The 27,500-nt window shown below is 36.7% G+C and overlaps 1 protein-coding gene across 1 annotated transcript in view; it reads left to right on the forward strand.

The window, feature by feature from the left end:
* Nucleotides 1–27,500, forward strand: part of LOC144529207 (tomoregulin-1-like) — a 47,869-nt gene that overhangs the window by 13,183 nt on the left and 7,186 nt on the right. Inside the window, exons 4-6 of the mRNA XM_078268210.1 lie at nucleotides 1,492–1,518; nucleotides 1,637–1,727; nucleotides 2,239–2,387. Coding sequence (XP_078124336.1) covers nucleotides 1,492–1,518; nucleotides 1,637–1,727; nucleotides 2,239–2,387 — 267 coding nt within the window. The remainder of the gene's footprint in view (nucleotides 1–1,491; nucleotides 1,519–1,636; nucleotides 1,728–2,238; nucleotides 2,388–27,500) is intronic.

A 27,500-nucleotide genomic window follows, 5' to 3' on the forward strand; every position in this document is an offset into this window, starting at 1 on the left:
AAAACTGACTGAAAACTGACTGAAAACTGACTGAAAACTGACCGAAACTGACCGAAGACTGACTGAAAACTAACTGAAAACTAACTGAAAACTGACCGAAAACTGACCGAAAACTAACTGAAAACTGACCGAAAACTGACTGAAAACTAACTGAAAACTGACTGAAAACTGACTGAAAACTGACCGAAGACTGACCGAAAACTAACTGAAAACTAACTGAAAACTGACTGAAAACTGACTGAAAACTAACTGAAAACTGACTGAAAACTGACTGAAGGCTGACCGGAAACTGACAGGAAACTGACAGGAAACTGACCAAAAACTGACTTGAAGACCAACTGAAAGCTGACCGATAACTGACCAAAATTGGACAGAAAACTGACACAAAACTGACAGAAAGCTGACCAAAAAGTGACAGAAAGCTGACCAAAAAGTGACAGAAAGCTGACCAAAAACTGACACAAAGCTGAAAGAAAACTGACATAAAGTGACTGAAAAGTGATCGAAAAGTGACTGAAGACTGACCATAAAACTGACCGATAACTGACCAAAAAGTGACACAAAGCTGACCAAAAAGTGACAGAAAGCTGACCAAAAACTGACTTGACAGACCAACTGAAAGCTGACCGATAACTGACATAAAGTGGACTAGAAAAGCTGGTACAAAACTGACTGAAGACTGACCATAAAACTGACCGATAACTGACCAAAAAGTGACACAAAGCTGACCAAAAAGTGACAGAAAGCTGACCAAAAACTGACACAAAAGCTGAAAGAAAACTGACATAAAGTGACTGAAAAGTGATCGAAAAGTGACTGAAGACTGACCATAAAACTGACCGATAACTGACCGAAGGCTGACTGAAAACTGACTGAAAACTGACTGAAAACTGACTGAAAACTGACCGAAGACTGACTGAAGACCGACTGAAAGCTGACCAATAACTGACCAAAAACGGACAGAAAACTGACACAAAACTGACCATAAAACTGACCGAAGACTGACCGAAAACTGACAGAAAACTGACACAAAACTGACTGAAGACCGACTAAAACCTGACCGACAATTGACCAAAAACTGACACAAAACTGAAAGAAAACTGACATAAAGTGACTGAAAAGTGATCGAAAAGTGACTGAAGACTGACCATAAATCTGACCGATAACTGACCGAAGGCTGACTGAAAACTGACTGAAAACATTTACCCGCCATGTGGCGGATAGCGCTCTTAGATTTACACTCCATTAGAAAATTCACCTGCATTTGGCACTTGACGAGTGATAATTTGGGCCCCTGGTCGGCTGGAGAGTCACTGAAACGACCCGTCTGTGTGACGTCCTGTTGGGGATAGTTTCCCCCCAGAAAGGAGCGAGGTGATGTGAGGATGACAGACTGCCGCTCTGATGTATAAATGTGGTGGACGTTTGTTTTGTCCTGTCAGCTGATAACATGTCTGTGTGTGTGTGTGTGTGTGTGTGTGTCTCTGGCAGACGGTGCTTCAGGATCTGGTGACGGAGGTAAACGGCATCATATTTTACTTATTTTATTGTTTGTTGCTTTTGTAATGCAATGAAATTTGAAACCTTTCTGAAACAATGTAGTTGTAGTGATGTTTTCTGTTTTCTGTCTCTGCAGATGACGAGGGCTCTGGGCGCGGTAAAAAGGTCTCGAAATGTGGAAACTGCAAGTTTGGAGCCGAATGTGACGAAGACTCTGAGGATATGCTGTAAGTACACACACAAACACACACACACACACAAACACACACACACACAAACACACACACACACACACACACACACACACACTCACATGGACGCACGCATGCACACAGAGAGACATACACACACACACACTTATCAAAAAATATATTTCACTGCTTATTTGTCGTTATTTTTTCGTTTTTTTTCCCTGTAATAACCCTGACAGTTACTCACAGCTTCTCATACACACACACACACACACACACACACACACACACACACACACACGCATAGACACGCACCGAAAGGAAAATGTACCGTTCAAAATAAAAGTCAAAACCACATAGGATTTCCCAGGAAATTATAATGATGACCTATGTAACTTCAACACAAATGAGACAATGATGTAATCCGATGTGTGTGTCTCTGTGTGTGTGTGTGTGTGTGTCTGTGTGTGCGCGTGCATGTGTGTTTGCGTGTCTGTGTGTGTGTGTGTGTGCACGTGCATGTGTGTTTGCGTGTGTGTGTTTCCAGCTGCATGTGCAACATCGTGTGTAACGGCCACAACGATAACCCGGTGTGCGGTGGCGACGGCGTCACCTACGACACGCCTTGCCACGTCCGAGAGGCATCCTGCCTCAAACAGCTCAAGATCGACATCAAACACGTGGGACGTTGCCAAGGTAACGAGAAAATACACACATGCACATTAGGGGTGGAACGGTACACAGAAGTCACGGTTCGGTTCGGTACAATGGAGGGAAACGCAAAACAAAAATGCAGAAGGCAATTTTTGTTATTGTGCATGTCTCAGGCTGTCCACTGAGCTAGCTGTAACAGCCTGAAGCGTATAAAGTCAGATGTAAACAGTAAACAATAAGTAGGCTACCCCACATCATCTCCAGACTCCATCTGGAACTTGTAAACAAAATAAGACCATCAGCTAGTAGTGTGATATGGGAGACCAGCGCTGCTCTCATATGTGAATACACAGAGCAGGGGTGTTAAAAGAGCAGCTTCGGTTACACAGAGCAGTTGACGAGTTTTGGTGTTAGCTTCACACGCTAACGGCGAAGCTAACAGCTAATGGCGGAGCTAACAGCTAATAGCGGAGCTAAGAGCTAACGGCAGAGCTAACAGCTAATAGCGGAGCTAACCGCTAACGGTGGAGCTAACAGCTAATAGCGGAGCTAAGAGCTAACGGCGGAGCTAACAGCTAATAGCGGAGCTAACCGCTAACGGTGGAGCTAACAGCTAATAGCGGAGCTAATAGCGGAGCTAAGAGCTAACGGCGGAGCTAACAGCTAATACCGGAGCAAACGGCGAAGCAAACGGGCCTGGAGTCCATTTGTGGTCGAGGCGAGAAGGGCTACAGCTACGTCCGTGTTTGGTTGTATATGGAAGGGACTAGTTTGCTTTGTGTGGACGCCACATGTAGGCGGAGCTCGGCAGCACATTAGCACATCCACATTACATTAATTAATTTGCACGTGTATTCTCCGTGTAAATTCATGTAGGACACTGTACAACTCACTCTGCTGCTGTGACCTGAATTATTCTGGTATCATGTCAGCTAACGTCAAATCAACCGCAAGCCCCGAGGACAGAGGGCAGACTGGACTGGGACTTCTTTACAATTTCTGAGCTTTAAGTTGCAAATGTACAAGAAAACAACACACATTTAGGAGAATAAGCTTGGATATTCTCTGAGATTATAGTCACAGAATCTGAGGAAAGATCTTATTGGTAAATCTGATTGCAGTATATTACTTGATTATGTAACCAGCTGCAGGCATAATGCACGGTGCGCATCTGTCGTGATCCTGAAGCGATGTTTTTCCTTAAATAACATTTTTTTTTACTTTTTTCTCATAAACTTGTAAATTTTGTTCTTGTAAATGTACAACTTTAATCTCAGAATATTACCCGGCTCCCCGTGGTAACTTTTTTGATTTATTTCGATGGCCCTAATATGCCATCAAACATTTTTCGACATACTATACTATGAAATCGAAAAAAAATGCACATATGTCACATATGTCAAAAAAAGTGAAAAAAGACAGTGTAGTATGTGGAAAAAAAGTCATAGTATGGCATCTTGCTGGCCTGATGGTTAGCACTGTGGCCTCACAGCAAGACGGTTCTGGGTTTGAATCCAGGTGGTTCTGGAGGGATGGGAGGGAAGTGCAGAGAATGAATTTTGCTACATGTATGTGTATTTGACTATAAAGTACCTTTACCTTATAGCAGTGTTTCTCAACTGCGTTGGCAGTTCAGAAGATGACGGGGGCGCTGGAAGCAATGTTTTGGAAAGGGGGGCGTTGAGGTGCCTTTGGCCAACTGTTAGGGATCTGCACCGCCAGTAAACTGTAATTTCTCAAAATATCGCGCCTTTTTTGTGGTCCAAGTCCTTCCATGCCTTTGCATCTTGGACACGTTTTGATGAGCTTTTCTGTTGTTTAGACATAAAGTATTAAAGTATCCAAAGTGCACAATACTCCATTACTCCATTCAGTTGTTTACACCGAGTGCCTCCAATATGGCCGCGCATCCAGGTTACCGCCCAGAACGTGACGTCGGTGAAAGCCCTCTATACTCTTCTAAGCATCAAAAAAGGGCTCTCACTAACTTTCAAAGGTTGTAAACTTATTTCCATTAATGTTATTTCCAATGTTAAATTGCTAGCTGTTTCGGATTGGCTACTGTTAGTGTTAGTAATATCTAATTCAAGTTTGAATGTTACATATCTAGTCTTCTGATCTTCATTCAATCTTCTGATTGGCTGCTGTTACCTACCTCAAATGGTTGCCTTTTTTAAACTAAAAATTCACATGGTTTATTTGATACCTGGGAAACTAATAAATATGATGTTTGTCATTCAATGTTATTATTTTTTGATTGTTTTTGATAACAATAGTAACAACAGTAAAAAGGCCTAATATTATGGCGTAATCATTAATATTCTGGGCAATTAGCCTACATCTTATTTGATGGGGGGCGGTTAGGGACCTGGATAATGGATAGGGGGGCGCTGGCACAAAAAAGGTTGAGAACAACTGCCTTATAGTATGTCGAAAAAAGTCATAGTATAGTATGTCAAAAAAAGTATAAAAAAATCATAGTATAGTAAGTCAAAAAAAGTATAAAAATAGTAATAGTATAGTGTCGAAAAAAAATGAAAAAATGTATAATATAGTATGTCGAAAAAAGTATAAAAAAAAGTCATAGTATAATATGTCGAAAAGTATAAAAAAGTCATAGTATAGTATGTCAAAAAAAGTATGAAAAAGTCATAGTATAGTATGTCAAAAAAATTCGGAAAAAAAATCGTAGTATAGTATGTTGAAAAAAGTATAAAAATTCAGAGTATATTATGTCAGAAAAAGTCGAAAAAGTCATAGTATAATATGTCAAAAAAAGTATAAAAATTCATAGTATAGTATGTCGTCATAGTCATAGTATGGCAGCATGGTGGCCTGATGGTTAGCACTGTGTGTGTTCACTAGGTTCTCCAGTCCCTTGAGGGATGGATTAAATGCAGAGAAAGAATTTTGCTACATGTATGTGTATTTGACAATAAAGTACCTTTACCTTATAGTATGTTGAAAAAGTCATAGTATAGTATGTCGGAAAAAAAGTCATAGTATGTCAGAAAAAAAGTCATAGTGTGTCGGAAAAAGTCATAGTATAGTATGTTGGAAAAAAGTCATAGTATAGTATGTCAAAAAAAAGTCATAAAGTCATAGTATAGTATTGAAAAAAGTCAGTATAGTATTGAAAGAAGTCATAGTATAGTATGTCCAAATAAGTTGAAAAAAGTCATAGTATAGTATGTCGAAAAAAAGTCATGGTATATTATGTTGGAAAAAAAAAAGTCATACTATAGTATGTCGAAAAAAAGTCATAGTATAGTATGTCGAAAAAAAGTCATAGTATAGTATGTCGGAAAAAAAAGTCATAGTATAGTATGTCGGGAAAAAAAGTCATGGTATAGTATGTTGAAAAAAAAGTCATAGTATAGTATTGAAAAAAGTCATAGTATAGTATGTCGGAAAAAAAAGTCAGTATAATATGTCGGGAAAAAAAGTCATAGTATAGTATTGAAAAAAGTCATAGTATAGTATGTCGGGGAAAAAAAGTCATAGTATAGTATGTTGGAAAAAAAGTCATAGTATAGTATGTCGGGGAAAAAAAAGTCATAGTATAGTATGTCGGGAAAAAAGTCATAGTATAGTATGTCTGAAAAAAAAGTCATAGTATAGTATGTCGGAAAAAAGTCATAGTATGTCGGAAAAAGTCATAGTATAGAATGTCCAAATAAGTTGAAAAAAGTCATAGTATAGTATTGAAAAAAGTCATAGTATAGTATATCGGGGAAAAAAAGTCATAGTATAGTATGTTGAAAAAAAGTCATAGTATAGTATGTCGAAAAAAAGTCATAGTATAGTATATCGGGAAAAAAAGTCATAGTATAGTATGTCGGGGAAAAAAAGTCAAAGTATTGTATGTTGAAAAAAAGTCATAGTATAGAATGTCGGGAAAAAAAAGTCATAGTATAGTATGTGAAAAAAAGTCATAGTATATTGTATAGCATGTCGGAAAAAAAAGTCATAGTATTGTATGTTGAAAAAAGTCATAGTATAGTATTGAAAAAAGTCATAGTATAGTATGTCGGAAAAAAAAGTCATAGTATTGTATGTTGAAAAAAGTCATAGTATAGTATTGAAAAAAGTCATAGTATAGTATGTCGGAAAAAAAAGTCATAAAAAGTCATAGTCTAGTATGTCGAGAAAAAAGTCATAGTATAGTATGTCCAAATAAAATTAAAAAGTCATAGTATAGTATGTCGGAAAAAAAGTCATAGTATAGTATGTCGGAAAAAAAGTCATAGTATAGTATGTTGGAAAAAAAGTCATAGTATAGTATGTCGAAAAAAAAGTCATAAAAAAGTCATAGTATAGTATTGAAAAAAAGTCAGTATAGTATTGAAAAGAAGTCATAGTATAGTATGTCCAAATAAGTTGAAAAAAAGTCATAGTATAGTATGTCGAAAAAAAAGTCATAGTATAGTATGTCGAAAAAAAAGTCATGGTATATTATGTTGAAAAAAAAGTCATACTATAGTATGTCGAAAAAAAGTCATAGTATAGTATGTCGAAAAAAAAGTCATAGTATTGTATGTCAAAAAAAAGTCATAGTATTGTATGTCGGAAAAAAAAGTCATAGTATAGTATGTTGAAAAAAATAAAGTCATAGTATAGTATGTCGAAAAAAAGTCATAGTATAGTATGTCGGGAAAAAAAAGTCATAGTATAGTATGTTGAAAAAAAGTCAGAGTATAGTATTGAAAAAAGTCGTATAGTATGTCGGGGAAAAAAAGTCATAGTATAGTATGTTGAAAAAAGTCATAGTATAGTATTGAAAAAAGTCGTATAGTATGTCGGGAAAGAAGTCATAGTATTGTATGTTGAAAAAAGTCATAGTATTGTATGTCGGAAAAAAAAGTCATAGTATTGTATGTTGAAAAAAGTCATAGTATAGTATGTCGAAAAAAAGTCATAGTATAGTATGTCGGAAAAAAAAGTCAGTATAATATGTCGGGAAAAAAAAGTCATGGCATAGTATGTCGGAAAAAAAGTCATAGTATAGCATGTCGAAAAAAGTCATAGTATTGTATGTTGAAAAAAGTCATAGTATAGTATGTCGGAAAAAAAAGTCATAGTATAATATGTCGGAAAAAAAGTCATAGTATAGTATGTCGGAATAAAAGTCATAGTATGTCGGAATAAAAGTCATAGTATAATGTCGGAAAAAAAAGTCATAGTATAGTATGTCGGAAAAAAGTCATAACAACGTCATAGTATAGTATGTCCAAATAAAATTAAAAAAGTCATAGTATTGTATGTCAAAAAAAAGTCATAGTATTGTATGTTTAAAAAAGTCATAGTATAGTATTTTGAAAAAAGTCATAGTATTGTATGTCGGAAAAAAAAGTCATAGTATTGTATGTTGAAAAAAGTCATAGTATAGTATTGAAAAAAGTCATAGTATAGTATGTCGGGGAAAAAAAAGTCATAGTATAATATGTCGGAAAAAAAAGTCATAGCATAGTATGTCGGAAAAAAAGTCATAGTATAGCATGTCGAAAAAAGTCATAAAAAAGTCATAGTCTAGTATGTCAGAAAAAAGTCATAGTATAGTGTATTGGAAAAAAAGTCATAGTATAGTATGTCGGAAAAACAGTCATAGTATGTATAGTATGTCGAAAAAAAGTCATAGTATAGTATGTCGGAAAAAAAAGTCATAGTATTGTATGTCGGAAAAAAAAGTCATAGTATAGTATGTCTGAAAAAACAGTCATAGTATAGTATGTCGGAAAAAAAGTCATAGTATGTCGGGAAAAAAAAGTCATAGTATAGAATGTCCAAATAAGTTGAAAAAAGTCATAGTATAGTATGTCGGAAAAAAAAGTCATAGTATTGTATGTTTAAAAAAGTCATAGTATAGAATTTTGAAAAAAAAGTCATAGTATAGTATTGAAAAAAGTCATAGTATAGTATGTCGGAAAAAAAAGTCAGTATAATATGTCGTGAAAAAAAGTCATAGCATAGTATGTCGGAAAAAAAGTCATAGTATAGTATGTCGGGAAAAAAAAGTCATAGTATAGTATGTCGAAAAAAAGTCATAGTATATTGTATAGCATGTCGGAAAAAAAAAGTCATAGTATTGTATGTTGAAAAAAAGTCATAGTATAGTATTGAAAAAAAGTCATAGTATAGTATGTCGAGAAAAAAAGTCATAAAAAAGTCATAGTCTAGTATGTCGGAAAAAAAAGTCATAGTATAGTATGTCGATAAAATTAAAAAAAGTCATAGCATAGTATGTCGGAAAAAAAAGTCGTAGTATAGTATTTCGGGAAAAAAAGTCATAGTATAATGTCGGAAAAAAAGTCATAGTATAGTATGTCGTAAAAAGTCATAAAAAAAGTCATAGTATAGTGTGTCGAAAAAAAGTCATAGTATAGTATTGAAAGAAGTCATAGTATAGTATGTCCAAATAAGTTGAAAAAAGTCATAGTATAGTATATTGGAAAAGAAGTCATAGTATAGTATGTCGGGAAAAAAAGTCATAGTATAATATGTCGGAAAAAAAGTCATAGTATAGTATGTCGAAAAAAAAGTCATAGTATAGTATGTCGGGAAAAAAAGTCATAGTATAGTATGTCGGGGAAAAAAAGTCATAGTATAGTATGTCGAAAAAAAAGTCATAGTATAGTATGTCGGAAAAAAATAAAAAGTCATAGTATAGTATGTCGAAAAAAAGTCATAGTATATTGTATAGCATGTCGGGAAAAAAAGTCATAGTATTGTATGTTGAAAAAAAGTCATAGTATAGTATTGAAAAAAAGTCATAGTATAGTATGTCGGGGAAAAAAAAGTCATAGTATTGTATGTTGAAAAAAAGTCATAGTATAGTATTGAAAAAAAAGTCATAGTATAGTATGTCGAGAAAAAAAAGTCATAAAAAAGTCATAGTCTAGTATGTCGGAAAAAAAAGTCATAGTATAGTATTGATAAAAGTCATAGTATAGTATGTCGGAAAATAAAGTCATAGTATGTCGGGAAAAGAAGTCATAGTATAGTATGTTGGAAAAAAGTCATAGTATAGTATGTCAAAAAAAAGTCATAAAGTCATAGTATAGTATTGAAAAAAGTCAGTATAGTATTGAAAGAAGTCATAGTATAGTATGTCCAAATAAGTTGAAAAAAGTCATAGTATAGTATGTCGAAAAAAAGTCATGGTATATTATGTTGGAAAAAAAAAAGTCATACTATAGTATGTCGAAAAAAGTCATAGTATAGTATGTCGAAAAAAAGTCATACTATTGTATGTTGAAAAAAGTCATAGTATAGTATGTCGGGAAAAAAAAGTCATGGTATAGTATGTTGGAAAAAAAAAAGTCATAATATAGTATGTCGAAAAAAGTCATAGTATAGTATGTCGAAAAAAGTCATAGTATAGTATGTTGAAAAAAGTCAGAGTATAGTATTGAAAAAAGTCGTATAGTATGTCGGGGAAAAAAAGTCATAGTATAGTATGTTGAAAAAAGTCATAGTATAGTATTGAAAAAAGTCGTATAGTATGTCGGGAAAGAAGTCATAGTATTGTATGTTGAAAAAAGTCATAGTATAGTATGTCGGGAAAAAAAAGTAATAGTATTGTATGTTGGGAAAAAAAGTCATAGTATAGTATTGAAAAAAGTCATAGTATAGTATGTCGGGAAAAAAAAGTCATAGTATAATATGTCGGAAAAAAAGTCATAGTATTGTATGTTGAAAAAAGTCATGGTATAGTATGTCGGGAAAAAAAGTCATAGTATTGTATGTTGAAAAAAGTCATAGTATAGTATGTCGGAAAAAAAAGTCATAGTATAATATGTCGGAAAAAAAGTCATAGTATAGTATGTCGGAAAAAAAAGTCATAGCATATTATGTCGGAAAAAAAGTCATAGTATAGTATGTCGGAAAAAAAGTCATAGTATGTCGGAAAAAGTCCTAAAAAAGTCATAGTATAGTATGTCGGAAAAAAAAGTCATAGTATTGTATGTTGAAAAAAGTCATAGTATAGTATTGAAAAAAGTCATAGTATAGTATGTCGAGAAAAAAAGTCATAGTATTGTATGTTGAAAAAAGTCATAGTATAGTATTGAAAAAAGTCATAGTATAGTATGTCGAGAAAAAAAGTCATAGTATTGTATGTTTAAAAAAGTCATAGTATTGTATGTTTAAAAAAGTCATAGTATAGAATTTTTAAAAAAAAGTCATAGTATAGTATGTCGAAAAAAGTCATAAAAAAGTCATAGTCTAGTATGTCAGAAAAAAGTCATAGTATAGTGTATTGGAAAAAAAGTCATAGTATAGTATGTCGGAAAAACAGTCATAGTATAGTATGTCGGAATAAAAGTCGTAGTATGTTGGAAAAAAAGGCATAGTATAGTATGTCGGAAAAAAGTCATAGTATAGTATGTCTGAAAAAAAGTCATAGTATAGTATGTCTGAAAAAAAGTCATAGTATGTCGGAAAAAGTCATAGTATAGAATGTCCAAATAAGTTGAAAAAAGTCATAGTATAGCATGTCGAAAAAAAAGTCATAGTATAGTATGTCGGGAAAAAAAAGTCATAGTATTGTATGTTGAAAAAAAAGTCATAGTATAGTATTGAAAAAAGTCATAGTATAGTATATCGGGGAAAAAAAGTCATAGTATAGTATGTCGGGGAAAAAAGTCATAGTATTGTATGTTGAAAAAAGTCATAGTATAGAATTTCGGAAAAAAAAAGTCATAGTATAGTATGTGAAAAAAAGTCATAGTATATTGTATAGCATGTCGGAAAAAAAAAGTCATAGTATTGTATGTTGAAAAAAAAGTCATAGTATAGTATTGAAAAAAAGTCATAGTATAGTATGTCGAGAAAAAAAAGTCATAAAAAAGTCATAGTCTAGTATGTCGGAAAAAAAAGTCATAGTATAGTATGTCCAAATAAAATTAAAAAAAGTCATAGTATAGTATGTCGGAAAAAAAGTCATAGTATAGTATGTCGGGAAAAAAAAGTCATAGTATAGTATGTCGGGGAAAAAAAGTCATAGTATAGTATGTCGAAAAAAAGTCATAGTATAGAATGTCGAAAAAAAAAGTCATAGTATAGTATGTCGAAAAAAAAGTCATAGTATATTGTATAGCATGTCGAAAAAAAAGTCATAGTATTGTATGTTGAAAAAAAGTCATAGTATAGTATGTCGAAAAAAAGTCATAGTATAGTATGTCGGGAAAAAAAAAGTCATAGTATAGTATGTTGAAAAAAAAGTCATAGTATAGTATGTCGAAAAAAAGTCATAGTATAGTATGTCGAGAAAAAAAGTCATAAAAAAGTCATAGTATAGTATGTCGAAAAAAAAGTCATAGTATAGTATGTCCAAATAAAATTAAAAAAAGTCATAGTATAGTATGTCGAAAAAAAAGTCATAGTATAGTATGTCGGAAAAAAAGTCATAGTATAGTATGTTGAAAAAAAGTCATAGTATAGTATGTCGAAAAAAAAGTCATAAAAAAGTCATAGTATAGTATGTCGAAAAAAAGTCAGTATAGTATGTGAAAAAAGTCATAGTATAGTATGTCCAAATAAGTTGAAAAAAGTCATAGTATAGTATGTCGAAAAAAAAGTCATAGTATAGTATGTCGAAAAAAAAGTCATAGTATAGTATGTTGAAAAAAAAGTCATAGTATAGTATGTCGAAAAAAAAGTCATAGTATAGTATGTCGAAAAAAAAGTCATAGTATAGTATGTTGAAAAAAAAGTCATAGTATAGTATGTCGGAAAAAAAAGTCATAGTATAGTATGTCGGGAAAAAAAAATAAAAGTCATAGTATAGTATGTCGAAAAAAAGTCATAGTATAGTATGTCGGGAAAAAAAAGTCATAGTATAGTATGTCGAAAAAAAGTCATAGTATAGTATGTCGAAAAAAAGTCAGTATAGTATGTCGGAAAAAAAGTCATAGTATAGTATGTCGGGAAAAAAAGTCATAGTATGTCGGAAAAAAGTCCTAAAAAAGTCATAGTATAGTATGTCCAAATAAAATTAAAAAAAGTCATAGTATAGCATGTCGGAAAAAAAGTCATAGTATTGTATGTTGAAAAAAAAGTCATAGTATAGTATTGAAAAAAGTCATAGTATAGTATGTCGGGAAAAAAAAGTCATAGTATTGTATGTTGAAAAAAAGTCATAGTATAGTATGTCGAAAAAAGTCATAGTATAGTATGTCGAGAAAAAAAAAGTCATAGTATTGTATGTTTAAAAAGTCATAGTATAGAATTTTTTGAAAAAAAAGTCATAGTATAGTATGTCGAAAAAAAAGTCATAGTATAGTATGTCGAAAAAAAGTCATAAAAAAGTCATAGTCTAGTATGTCAGAAAAAAAGTCATAGTATAGTGTATTGAAAAAAAGTCATAGTATAGTATGTCGGAAAAAACAGTCATAGTATAGTATGTCGGAATAAAAGTCATAGTATGTTGGAAAAAAAAGTCATAGTATAGTATGTCGGAAAAAAAGTCATAGTATAGTATGTCTGAAAAAAAGTCATAGTATAGTATGTCTGAAAAAAAGTCATAGTATGTCGGAAAAAGTCATAGTATAGAATGTCCAAATAAGTTGAAAAAAGTCATAGTATAGCATGTCGAAAAAAAGTCATAGTATAGTATGTCGGAAAAAAAAGTCATAGTATTGTATTGAAAAAAGTCATAGTATAGTATTGAAAAAAGTCATAGTATAGTATATCGGGGAAAAAAAGTCATAGTATAGTATGTCGGGGAAAAAAGTCAGTATTGTATGTTGAAAAAAGTCATAGTATAGAATTTCGGGAAAAAAAAGTCATAGTATAGTATGTGAAAAAAAGTCATAGTATATTGTATAGCATGTCGGAAAAAAAAGTCATAGTATTGTATGTTGAAAAAAGTCATAGTATAGTATTGAAAAAAGTCATAGTATAGTATGTCGAGAAAAAAAAGTCATAAAAAAGTCATAGTCTAGTATGTCGGAAAAAAAAAGTCATAGTATGTCCAAATAAAATTAAAAAAGTCATAGTATAGTATGTCGAAAAAAAGTCTTAGTATAGTATGTCGGAAAAAAAAGTCATAGTATAGTATGTCGAAAAAAGTCATAGTATTGTATGTTGAAAAAAGTCATAGTATAGTATTGAAAAAAAGTCATAGTATAGTATGTCGGAAAAAAAAGTCATAGTATTGTATGTTGAAAAAAGTCATAGTATAGTATTGAAAAAAGTCATAGTATAGTATGTCGAGAAAAAAAGTCATAGTATTGTATGTTTAAAAAAGTCATAGTATTGTATGTTTAAAAAAGTCATAGTATAGAATTTTTAAAAAAAAGTCATAGTATAGTATGTCGAAAAAAGTCATAAAAAAGTCATAGTCTAGTATGTCAGAAAAAAGTCATAGTATAGTGTATTGGAAAAAAAGTCATAGTATAGTATGTCGGAAAAACAGTCATAGTATAGTATGTCGGAATAAAAGTCGTAGTATGTTGGAAAAAAAGGCATAGTATAGTATGTCGGAAAAAAAGTCATAGTATAGTATGTCTGAAAAAACAGTCATAGTATAGTATGTCGGAAAAAAAGTCATAGTATGTCGGAAAAAAAGTCATAGTATAGAATGTCCAAATAAGTCGAAAAAAGTCATAGTATAGCATGTCGAAAAAAAGTCATAGTATAGTATGTCGGAAAAAAAAGTCATAGTATTGTATGTTGAAAAAAAGTCATAGTATAGTATTGAAAAAAAGTCATAGTATAGTATATCGGGGAAAAAAAGTCATAGTATAGTATGTCGGGGAAAAAAAGTCAGTATTGTATGTTGAAAAAAAGTCATAGTATAGAATTTCGGAAAAAAAAGTCATAGTATAGTATGTGAAAAAAAAAGTCATAGTATATTGTATAGCATGTCGGAAAAAAAAAGTCATAGTATTGTATGTTGAAAAAAGTCATAGTATAGTATGTCGAAAAAAGTCATAGTATAGTATGTCGAGAAAAAGTCATAAAAAAGTCATAGTATAGTATGTCGGAAAAAAGTCATAGTATAGTATGTCGAAAAATAAAATTAAAAAAGTCATAGTATAGTATGTCGAAAAAAAGTCATAGTATAGTATGTCGAAAAAAAAGTCATAGTATAGTATGTCGGGGAAAAAAGTCAGTATTGTATGTTGAAAAAAGTCATAGTATAGAATGTCGGAAAAAAAAGTCATAGTATAGTATGTCGAAAAAAAAGTCATAGTATATTGTATAGCATGTCGGAAAAAAAGTCATAGTATTGTATGTTGAAAAAAAGTCATAGTATAGTATGTCGAAAAAAAGTCTTAGTATAGTATGTCGGGAAAAAAAGTCAGAGTATAGTATGTCGAAAAAAGTCATAAAAAAGTCATAGTATAGTATGTCGGAAAAAGTCATAAAAAAGTCATAGTATAGTATGTCCAAATAAAATTAAAAAAGTCATAGCATAGTATGTCGGAAAAAAAGTCATAGTATAGTATGTCGGGAAAAAAAGTCAGTATAGTATGTCGAAAAAAGTAATAAAAAAGTCATAGTATAGTATGTCCAAATAAGTTGAAAGAAGTCAGAGTATAGTATGTCGAAAAAAAAGTCATAGTATAGTATGTCGGAAAAAGTCATAAAAAAGTCATAGTCTAGTATGTCCAAATAAAATTAAAAAAGTCATAGTATAGTATGTCGAAAAAAGTCATAGTATAGTATGTCAAAAAAAGTCATAGTATAGTATGTCGGGAAAAAAAAGTCATAGTATTGTATGTTGAAAAAAAGTCATAGTATAGTATGTCGAAAAAAAAGTCATAGTATAGTATGTCGGAAAAAGTCATAAAAAAGTCATAGTATAGTATGTCGGAAAAAAAAGTCATAGTATGTCCAAATAAAATTAAAAAAGTCATAGTATAGTATGTCGAAAAAAAGTCTTAGTATAGTATGTCGGAAACTTTGAACATTGTCCACTTGGGTTCAATGCCCCCAGCCTCCACAGGGATGCACGAAAAGCTCCGCCGGAGGTGTGAGTTGAAAGTCTGTCGGACAGGGCCTCTTCCATCCATCCATCCATCCATCCATCCATCTTCATCCGCTTATCCGGGGTCGGGTCGCGGGGGTAGCAGCTCCAGCAGGGGACCCCAAACTTCCCTTTCCCGGGCCACATTAACCAGCTCCGACTGGGGATCCCGAGGCGTTCCCAGGCCAGGTTAGAGATATAATCCCTCCACCTAGTCCTGGGTCTCCCCCGAGGCCTCCTCCCAGCTGGACGTGCCTGAACACCTCCCTAGGGAGGCGCCCAGGGGGCATCCTTACCAGATGCCCGAACCACCTCAACTGGCTCCTTTCGACGCAAAGCGAGCAGCGGCTCTACTCCGAGCTCCTCACGGATAACTGAGCTTCTCACCCTATCTCTAAGGGAGACGCCAGCTACCCTCCTGAGGAAACCCATTTCGGCCGCTTGTACCCTGGATCTTGTTCTTTCGGTCATGACCCAGCCTTCATGACCATAGGTGAGGGTAGGAACAAAACTGACCGGGTAGATTGAGAGCTTTGCCTTCTGGCTCAGCTCTTTTCGTCACAACGGTGCGATAAATTGAATGTAATACCGCACCTGCTGTGCCGATTCTCCGACCAATCTCCCGCTCCATTGTCCCCTCACTCGCGAACAAGACCCCAAGGTACTTGAACTCCTTCACTTGGGGGTAAGGACTCATTCCCTACCTGGAGAAGGCACTCCATCGGTTTCCTGCTGAGAACCATGGCCTCCGATTTAGAGGTGCTGATCCTCATCCCAGCCGCTTCACACTCGGCTGCGAACCGATCCAGTGAGTGCTGAAGGTCACAGGCCGATGATGCCATCAGGACCACATCATCTGCAAAAGCAGCGATGAGATCCCCAGCCCACCGAACTGCAACCCCTCTCCACCCCGACTACGCTCGATATCCTGTCCATAAATACTACAAACAGGATTGGTGACAAAGCGTAGCCCTGGCGGAGGCCAACTCTCACCTGAAACGAGTCCGACTTACTGCCGAGAACCCGGACACAGCTCTCGCTTTGGTCGTACAGAGATTGGATGGCCCTGAGAAGGGACCCTCACCCCTGTACTCCCGCAGCACCTCCCACAGTATCTCCCGGGCACCCGGTCATACGCCTTCTCCAGATCCACAAAACACATGTAGACTGGTTGGGCATACTCCCAGGCTCCCTCCAGGATCCTTGCGAGAGTAAAGATCTGGTCCGTTGTTCCACGACCAGGACGGAATCCGCATTGTTCCTCTTCAACCTGAGATTCGACTATCGACCGAACCCTCCTTTCCAGCACCTTGGAGTAGACTTTACCGGGGAGGCTGAGAAGTGTGATACCCCTGTAATTGGCACACACCCTCTGGTCCCCCTTTTTAAAAAAGGGGGAACCACCACCCCGGTCTGCCACTCCTTAGGCACCGTCCCAGACTTCCACGCAATGTTGAAGAGGCGTGTCAACCAAGACAACCCCTCCACACCCAGAGCTTTAAGCATTTCTGGACGGATCTCATCAATTCCTGGCTTTGCCACTGCGAGTCATAAAAAAGTCATAGTCTAGTATGTCGGGAAAAAGTCATAGTATAGTATGTCCAAATAAAATTAAAAAAAAGTCATAGTATAGTATGTCGGAAAAAAGTCATAGTATAGTATGTCGAAAAAAGTCATAGTATAGTATGTCGAAAAAAGTCAGTATTGTATGTCAAAAAAGTCATAGTATAGTATGTCGGAAAAAAAGTCATAGTATAGTATGTCAAAAAAAGTCATATGTCATAGCATGTCAGAAAAAAAAAGTCAGTATAGTATGTCGAAAAAAGTCATAGTATAGTATTTCGAAAAAAAGTCATAGTATAGTATGTCGGATAAAAGTCATAGTATAGTATTGAAAAAAAGTCATAGTATAGTATGTCGAGAAAAAGTATATAGTCATAAAAAGTCATAGTATAGTATGTCGAAAAAAAGTCATAGTATAGTATGTCGAAATAAAAGTTAAAAAGTCATAGTATAGTATGTCGGAAAAAAGTCATAGTATAGTATGTCGGAAAAAAAAGTCATAGTATAGTATGTCGAAAAAAGTCTGATGTGAAAAAAGTCATAGTATAGTATGTCCTGAGAAAAAAGTCATAGTATAGTATGTCGAGAAAAAGTCATAGTATAGTATGTCGGAAAAAAGTCATAAAAAAGTCATAGTATAGTATGTCGGAAAAAAAAGTCATAGTATTGTATGTTGAAAAAAAGTCATAGTATAGTATGTGAAAAAAGTCATAGTATAGTATGTCGAGAAAAAAGTCATAGTATTGTATGTTGAAAAAAAGTCATAGTATAGTATTGAAAAAAAGTCATAGTATAGTATGTCGAGAAAAAAAGTCATAAAAAGTCATAGTCCAGTATGTCGAAAAAAAAGTCATAGTATAGTATGTCAAATAAAATTGAAAAAAGTCATAGTATAGTATGTCGGAAAAAAAGTCATAGTATAGTATGTCGGAAAGCAAAGACATTGTCCACTTGGTTCAATGCAGCCTCCACAGGGATGCAGCTCGCCGGAGGGGTGGGTTGAAAAGTCTGTCGGACAGGGGCCTTCCATCCATCCATCTCATCCATCCATCTCAGCATATCCGGGGTCGGGTCAGCGGGGTAGCAGCTCCAGCAGGGACCCCAAACTTCCCTTTCCGGGCCACATTAACCAGCTCCGACTGGGGGATCCGAGGCGTTCCCAGGCCAGGTTAGAGATATAATCCCTCCACCTGGTCCTGGGTCTCCCCGAGGCCTCCTCCCAGCTGGACGTGCCTGGAACACCTCCTAGGGAGGCGCCCAGGGGCATCCTACCAGATGCCCGAACCACCTCAACTGGCTCCTTTCGGCGCAAAGGAGCAGCGGCTCTCTCGAGCTCCTCACGGATAACTGAGCTTCTCACCCTATCTCTAAGGGAGACGCCAGCTACCCTCCTGAGAAACCCATTTCGACCGCTTGTACCCTGGATCTTGTTCTTTCGGTCATGACCCAGCCTTCATGACCATAGGTGAGGTAGGAACAAAAAACTGACCGGTAGATTGAGAGCTTTGCCTTCTGGCTCAGCTCTCTTTTCGTCTAACGGTGCGATAAATTGAATGTAATACCGCACCTGCTGTGCCGATTCTCCCGACCAATCTCCCGCTCCATTGTCCCTCACTCGCGAACAAGACCCCCAAGGTACTTGAACTCCTTCACTTAGGGGTAAAGGACTCATTCCCTACCTGGAGAAGGCACTCCATCGGTTTCCTGCTGAGAACCATGGCCTCCGATTTAGAGGTGCTGATCCTCATCAGCAGCTTCACACTCGGCTGCGAACCGATCCAGTGAGTGCTGAAGGTCACAGGCGATGATGCCATCAGGACCACATCATCTGCAAAAAGCAGCGATGAGATCCCCAGCCCACCGAACTGCAACCCCTCTCCACCCGACTACGCCTCGATATCCTGTCCATAAATACTACAAACAGGATTGGTGACAAAGCGCAGCCCTGGCGGAGGCCAACTCTCACCTGAAGCGAGTCCGACTTACTGCCGAGAACCGGACACAGCTCTCGCTTTGGTCGTTACAGAGATTGGATGGCCCTGAGAGGGACCCCTCACCCCTGTACTCCCGTAGCACCTCCACAGTATCTCCCGGGGCACCCGGTCATACACTTCTCCAGATCCACAAAACACATGTAGACTGGTTGGGCATACTCCCAGGCTCCTCCAGGATCCTTGCGAGAGTAAAGATCTGGTCCGTTGTTTCCACGACCAGGGACGGAATCCGCATTGTTCCTCTTCAACCTGAGATTCGACTATCGACCGAACCCTCCTTTCCAGCACCTTGGAGTAGACTTTACCGGGAGGCTGAGAAGTGTGATACCTGTAGTGGCACACCCCTCTGGTCCCCCCTTTTTAAAGGGGAACCACCACCCCGGTCTGCCACTCCTTAGGCACCGTCCCAGACTTCCACGCAATGTTGAAGGCGTGTCAGCAAGACAACCCCTCCACACCCAGAGCTTTAAGCATTTCTGGGACGGATCTCATCAATTCCTGGGGCTTTGCCACTGTGGAGTTGTTTAACTACCTCAGCAGCCTCCACCAGGAAATTGATGCCAATCCCCCTCATCCTCCAGCTCTGCCTCTACCATGAGGGCGTATTAGTCGGATTTAGGAGTTCCTCAAAGTGCTCCTTCCACCGCCCTATTACCTCCTCAGTTGAGGTCAACAGCGTCCCATCCTTACTGTACACAGCTTGGATGGTTCCCCGCTTCCCCCTCCTGAGGTGGCGAGCGGTTTTCAGAAGTACCTTGGTGCCGACCGAAAGTCCTTCTCCATGTCTTCTCGAACTTCTCCCACACGCTGCTTTGCCTCTTTCACGGCAGAGGCTGCAGCCCTTCGGGCCCTTCGGGTGCCTTGCAACTGCCTCCCGGAGTCGTCTGGGGATAACATATCCGGAAAGACTCCTTCTTCAGTCGGACGGCTTCCCTGACCACGGTGTCCACCACGGTGTTCGTGGAGTTACCGCCCCTTGAGGCACCTAAGACCCTAAGACCACAGCTCCTCACCGCAGCTTCAGCAATGGAAACTTTGAACATTGTCCACTCGGGTTCAATGCCCCCAGCCTCCACAGGGACCATCACCTTATCGTGGTGGAGAGGGTTTGTATGTCCCTATGAACCTGAGGGCTGTGTTGTCTGGAGCTTTGTGCTCCTGGTAGGGTCTCCCAAGGCAAAGTGGTCTCAGGTGAGGGCCAGACAAAGAATGGTTCAGAAAATCCTATGAAAAATCCGAGGAAGGGATGAGTGACCCTGCCCGGAGGAGCCCGCCCCGTCTGGAGCCAGGCCCAGATGGAGGGCTCAGTCAGCGACGTCTGGGTGGCCGGGTTTGCCCTGCGAACCGGTCGAACACAGTCCCGAAAAAAGCTCGTGGCGGACATCCCTCCATCCCATGGGCTCACCACCTGTCGGTGCGGGACCGCTGGGATGGTGCGTTGCCACATGGGTGGCAGCGAAGGTCAGGCGCTATCCAGACGTTCCGCACTTACCCGCACTTCCCGTTTGGGCTTACCAGGTCTGTCCAGAGTCTTCCCCCACTGACCCAACTCACCACCAGATGGTGATCGGTTGACAGCTCCGCCCCTCTCTTCACCCGAGTGTCCAAAACATACGGCCTCAGATCAGATGAAAGCTTGATTATAAAATCGATCTATTGACCTTTGGCCTAGGGTGCTCTGGTACCAAGTACACTTATGAGCATCCCTATGTTCGCAACTATGGTGTTCAAGTATAGACAATCCATGACTAGCACAGAAGTCCAACAACAAACAACCACTCTGGTTTAGATCAGGGAGGCTGTTCGTCCCAATCACGCCTCTCCATGCGTCTCCATCATTGCCCACGTGCGCGTTGAAGTCCCCAGCAGAACTATGGAGTCCCGACTGAGCCCCATGCAGGACTCCACTCAAGGTCTCCAAGAAGGCCGAATACTCTAAACTCTTGTTTGGTGCATATGCACAAACAACAGTCAGGGTTTTCCCCCACAACCCGCAGGCGTAGGGGAGGCGACCCTCTCGTCCACCGGGTTAAACTCCAATGTAGCGGCGCTCAGCCGGGGGCTTGTGAGTATCCCCACACCCGCCCGGCGCCTCACACCCTGGGCAACTCCGGAGAAGAAAAGAGTCCAACCCCTATCCAGGAGTATGGTTCCAGAACCAAGACTGTGCGTAGAGGTAAGCCCCACCAGATCTAACCGGTAGCGCTCCACCTCCCGCACAAGTTCCGGCTCCTTCCCCCACAGAGAGGTGACATTCCACGTCCCCAGAGCCAGCCTCTGCTGCCCGGGTCTGGTCCGTCGAGGCCCCTGACCTTCACTGCCACCCATGTGGCAGCGCACCCGACCCCAGCGGTTCCTCCCACAGGTGGTGGGCCCATGGGATGGAGGGATGTCCGCCACGTAGCTTTTTCGGGCTGGAAAAAAAAGTCATAGTGTATGTTGAAAAAAGTCATAGTATAGTATTGAAAAAAGTCATAGTATAGTATGTCGGGGAAAAAAAGTCATAGTATAGTATGTCGAAAAAAAGTCATAATTTTGTATGTTGAAAAAAGTCATAGTATAGAATTTCGAAAAAAAAGTCATAGTATAGTATGTCGGAAAAAAAGTCACAGTATGTCGGAAAAAAAAGTCATAGTATGTCGGAAAAAAAAGTCATAGTATAGTATGTCCAAATAAGTTGAAAAAAGTCATAGTATAGTATGTCGAGAAAAAAAAAGTCATAGTATAGTATTGAAAAAAGTCATAGTATAGTATGTCGGGAAAAAAAGTCATAGTATTGTATGTTGAAAAAAGTCATAGTATAGTATGTCCAAATAAGTTGAAAAAAGTCATAGTATAGAATTTCGAGAAAAAAAAGTCATAGTATAGTATATCCAAATAAGTTGAAAAAAGTCATAGTATAGTATGTCGGGAAAAAAAGTCACAAAAAAGACATAGTATATTATGACGAAAAAAAAGTCATAGTATAGTATTGAAAAAAGTCATAGTATAGTATGTCGGAAAAAAAGTCATATTATGTCGGAAAATAAAGTCATAGTATAGTATGTCGGAAAAAAAAGTCATAGTATAGTATGTCGGAAAAAAGTCATAGTATAGTATGTCGAAAAAGTCATAAAAAGACATAGTATATTATGACGGAAAAAAAGTCATAGTATAGTATCGAAAAAAGTCATAGTATTGTATGTTGAAAAAAGTCATAGTATAGTATATCCAAATAAGTTGAAAAAAGTCATAGTATAGAATTTCGAAAAAAAAGTCATAGTATAGTATGTCGGAAAAAATATAGTCATAGTATGTCGGGAAAAAAAGTCATAGTATAATATGTCGGAAAAAAAGTCATAGTATAGTATGTCGGAAAAAAGTCATAGTATAGTATGTCGAAAATAAAGTCATAGTATAGTATGTCGAAAAAAAAAGTCATAGTATGTCGAAAAAAAAGTCATAGTATAGTATGATAAAAGTCATAGTATAGTATGTCCAAATAAGTTGAAAAAAGTCATAGTATAGAATTTCGGAAAAAAAGTCATTGTATAGTATGTTCGGAAAAAAAGTCATAGTATGTCGGAAAAAAAAGTCATAGTATAGTATATTGGAAAAGAAGTCATAGTATAGTATGTCCGAAAAAAAAGTCATAGTATAGTATGTCGAAAAAAGTCATAGTATGACGGAAAAAATAGTATAGTATTGAAAAAAGTCATAGTATAGTATGTCGGAAAAAAAGTCATAGTATAGTATATCCAAATAAGTTCATAAAAAGTCATAGTATAGTATTTCGGAAAAAAAGTCATAGTATAGTATTTTGAAAAAAGTCATTAAAAAAGTCTGAGTATGGTATGTCCAAATAAGTTGAAAAAAGTCATAGTATAGTATGTCGAAAAAAAGTCATAAAAAGTCATAGTATAGTATGTCGGAAAAAAAGTCATAGTATTGTATTTTGAAAAAAGTCATAGTATAGTATCGAAAAAAGTCATAGTATAGTATGTCGGAAAATAAAGTCATAGTAAGTCGGAAAAAAAGTCATAGTATGTCGGAAAAAAAAGTCATAGTATAGTATGTCGGAAAAAAAGTCATAGTATGTCGGAAAAAAAGTTATAGTTTAGAATTTCGAGAAAAAAAAAGTCATAGTATGTCCAAATAAGTTGAAAAAAGTCATAGTATAGTATGTCGAAAAAACGTCATAGTATGTCGAAAAAAAAGTCATAGTATAGCATGTCGGAAAAAAAGTCATAGTATGTCGGAAAAAAAAGTCATAGTATAGTATGTCGAAAAAAAGTCATAAAAAAGTCATAGTATAGTATGTCGGAAAAAAAAGTCATAGTATAGTATGTCGGAAAAAAGACATAGTATAGTATGTCGGAAAAAAAGTCATAGTATAGTATGTCGGAAAAAAAAGTCATAGTATAGTATGTCGGAAAAAAGTCATAAAAAAGACATAGTATAGTATGTCGAAAAAAGTCATAAAAAAGTCATAGTATAGTATGTCGAAAAAAAAGTCATAGTATAGTATGTCCAAATAAGTCGAAAAAAGTCATAGTATAGTCTGTCGTAAAAAAAGTCATAGTATAGTATGTCAAAATAAAGTACAGTATTGCGAAAAAAATTCCTAGTATGGCAGCATGGTGGCCTGATGGTTAGCACTGTGGCCTCACAGCAGGAAGGTTCTGTGTTCAAATCCAGGTGGTTCTCCAGTCCCTTGAGGGATGGGTTAAATGCAGATCATGAATTTCGCTACATGTATGTGTATTTGACAATAAAGTACCTTTACCTTATAGTGTGTCGAAAAAAGTCAAAGTATAGTATGTCGAAAAAAGTCATAGTGTAGTATGTCGAAAAAATACGATGGAGCATTAGGGCTACATCAAAGGAAGAAAAAAATAAGGAGGAAGTTTTTTTTAATTTATTTAGCATTTTGAGAATAATGTCGAAATGTCGAGATCAAAGTTGAAATGAGGAGAATAAATTCAACTCCTTCATCAATCACATTAGAGCAACTGTCCGTCACGCCAGCTGCCATGTAGGCAGCATCACATGGGTTACATCCTTGGAGCGCCGGGCTCGCCTGAGCTCCACTCCTTCAGGATCAAACAAGTTGATCAGTTGTCTTATTGTGTCTTGTGATACAACGTATCCTCTCTGTACTGCGCGGTGTGTAACCACCGATACCCTTATTGCATCTGTCCATTACAAGTTATTTCAGTTTGCAGGATTACGGCCACCTTGTGAAGTTTGTGTGGTTTCTCCTTCTGAACAGACACATTTTTCGGCACAATCTCTTCAAAGTCCTAATACTTATCACCATACTGTGTTTATGCGCTAAAAGGGAAAGAATTTCCTTGTTTTTAAAACCGATTCTGAAGTATAATTTCACGAGTTCATATAGGCCTTCACAAGGCATTTTGTAGGAGACTAAAGGTAAAGCTAGTAGTTTGGTTTATTCTCAAAAGTCCGACTGAATTCTTGAAATATCAAGTTTTTCTCGACATTTTGACTTCATTCTCAAAATGCTAAATAAATAAAAAAAATCTTCCTTTTTATTTTATTTTTCCTTTGATGTGGCCCTAATGCTCCGTCGTAAAAAAAAGTCATAGTATAGTATTTAAAAAAAGTCATAGTATATTATGTCAAAAAAAGTGAGTGATTTTTCCACTTTTTGGACATACTATACTATGACTTTTTTCGATATACTATACTATGACTTTTTTCGATATACTATACTATGACTTTTTTCCTCTTTCTTGTGACATAATATACTATGACTTTTTTTAAACGTACTATACTATGACTTTTTGTCAACATACTATACTGTGACTTTTTGTCGACATACTATACTGTGACTTTTTGTGGACATACTATACTGTGACTTTTTGTGAACATACTATACTGTGACTTTTTGTGGACATACTATACTGTGACTTTTTGTGGACATACTATACTGTGACTTTTTGTCGACATACTATACTGTGACTTTTTGTGGACATACTATACTGTGACTTTTTGTCGACATACTATACTATGACTTTTTGTCGAAAAACTATACTGTGACTTTTTGTCGACATACTATACTGTGACTTTTTGTCGAAATACTATACTGTGACTTTTTGTCGACATACTATACTGTGACTTTTTGTCAACATACTATACTGTGACTTTTTGTCAACATACTATACTGTGACTTTTTGTGGACATACTATACTATGACTTTTGGTCGACATACTATACTATGACTTTTTTCGATATACTATACTATGACTTTTTGTGGACATACTATACTATGACTTTTGGTCGACATACTATACTATGACTTTTTTCGATATACTATACTATGACTTTTTGTCGACATACTATACTATGACTTTTTGTCGACATACTATACTATGACTTTTTTGTCGACATACTATACTATGACTTTTTTCGACATACTATACTATGACTTTTTGTCAACATACTATACTATGACTTTTTTCGATATACTATACTATGACTTTTTGTGGACATACTATACTATGACTTTTTGTCAACATACTATACTGTGACTTTTTGTGGATATACTATACTATGACTTTTTTCCTCTTTCTTGTGACATAATATACTATGACTTTTTTTAAACGTACTATACTATGACTTTTTTCGACATACTTTACTATGACTTTTTTCGACATACTTTACTATGACTTCATAGATCTCTCTCGAAGAGTTTATCAATAATTCTGAGTCTGTAAGTTATGTTAATATTGTGTTTTTTTGTCTACTTTGTATGTGCCTGCACATTGTGTCAGTTACAATAAAATGTAATTGAAAAAGGGTGATAGTGAAGAGTTGAGAAAAGATGGAGAAGAGGAGGAAAGGAAGGTGAAGGAGGATAAAACAGAGACTGCTGATTTTCAGCTCATTTATATTGAATGGTGACCTGACCCCAATACACACACACTCACTTACACACACACAGAGACACACACACTCACACACACACACACACACACACACACACACACACACACACACACACACACACACACACAGAGACACACACACACACACACACACACTCACTCACTCACTCACTCACTCACTCACTCACTCACTCACTCACACACACACACTCACATACACATACAGAGACACACACACACACTCACACACTCACATACACATACAGAGACACACACACACACACACACACACACACACACACACACACTCACTCACTCACTCACACACACACACACACACACACACACACACACACACACACACACACACTCACACACTCACATACACATACAGAGACACACACACACTCACTCACACACACACACACACATACAGAGACACACACATACTCTCACACACTCACATACACATACAGAGACACACACACACTCACTCACACACACACATAGACAGACACACACACACTCACTCTCACACACACACACACACACACACACACACACAGACACACACAGAGACACACACGGACAGACACACACACATACAAAAAGACACTCACGCGCATACACACACACACACACACACAGAGACACACACACACAAATACACACACTGACACAAACACACACACGCACACAGACACAAACACACACACACAGACACACAGAGACACACACACAAACACAGAGAGACACACACACACACACACACACAGACACACACACACACACACACACACACACACTCACACAGGGGAATAACTCAGCTGACTGAATGACCTTGATTTATTTATCGTTTTCTACCTTTTTATTCTTCGGCGCATCTTTCTCTCCTCTGGTCGGCTCTTCATCTTCTTCTACTGACCCATTAATCATTCTGTGACCCAATTTCATGGAAAGGTAGATATGACATTTCATATATATACCCTCCACCTTGCCCCCCCCCCTCCTCAATAGCATTTAAAGCTACAGACCCAGAAATGGCACATCCTAAGGAAAGCTCATTGTGGGACTGGCTGGCTGACAGTATTAGGGGACCACTAAGGTCTATATAAAAGAGACTTCAGATACAGTATTAGGGGACCACTAAGGTCTATATAAAAGAGACTTCAGATACAGTATTAGGGGACCACTAAGGTCTATATAAAAGAGACTTCAGATACAGTATTAGGGGACCACTAAGGTCTATATAAAAGAGACTTCAGATACAGTATTAGGGGACCACTAAGGTCTATATAAAAGAGACTTCAGATACAGTATTAGGGGACCACTAAGGTCTATATAAAAGAGACTTCAGATACAGTATTAGGGGACCACTAAGGTCTATATAAAAGAGACTTCAGATACAGTATTAGGGGACCACTAAGGTCTATATAAAGAGACTTCAGATACAGTATTAGGGGACCACTAAGGTCTATATAAAAGAGACTTCAGATACAGTATTAGGGGACCACTAAGGTCTATATAAAGAGACTTTAGATACAGTATTAGGGGACCACTAAGGTCTATATAAAAGAGACTTCAGATACAGTATTAGGGGACCACTAAGGTCTATATAAAAGCATCCGAAAAGAAGCATGTCATAGGACCTTTAATACAAGTTGATATGTGTTTATTTCACCATACTCAAAGATTGTTTATTAAAAAAGCCTTTTAATGCACACATGAAGTAAAC

This window comes from Sander vitreus, chromosome 14 (assembly GCF_031162955.1).
Source record: "Sander vitreus isolate 19-12246 chromosome 14, sanVit1, whole genome shotgun sequence".
Taxonomy (NCBI): Eukaryota; Metazoa; Chordata; class Actinopteri; order Perciformes; family Percidae; genus Sander; species Sander vitreus.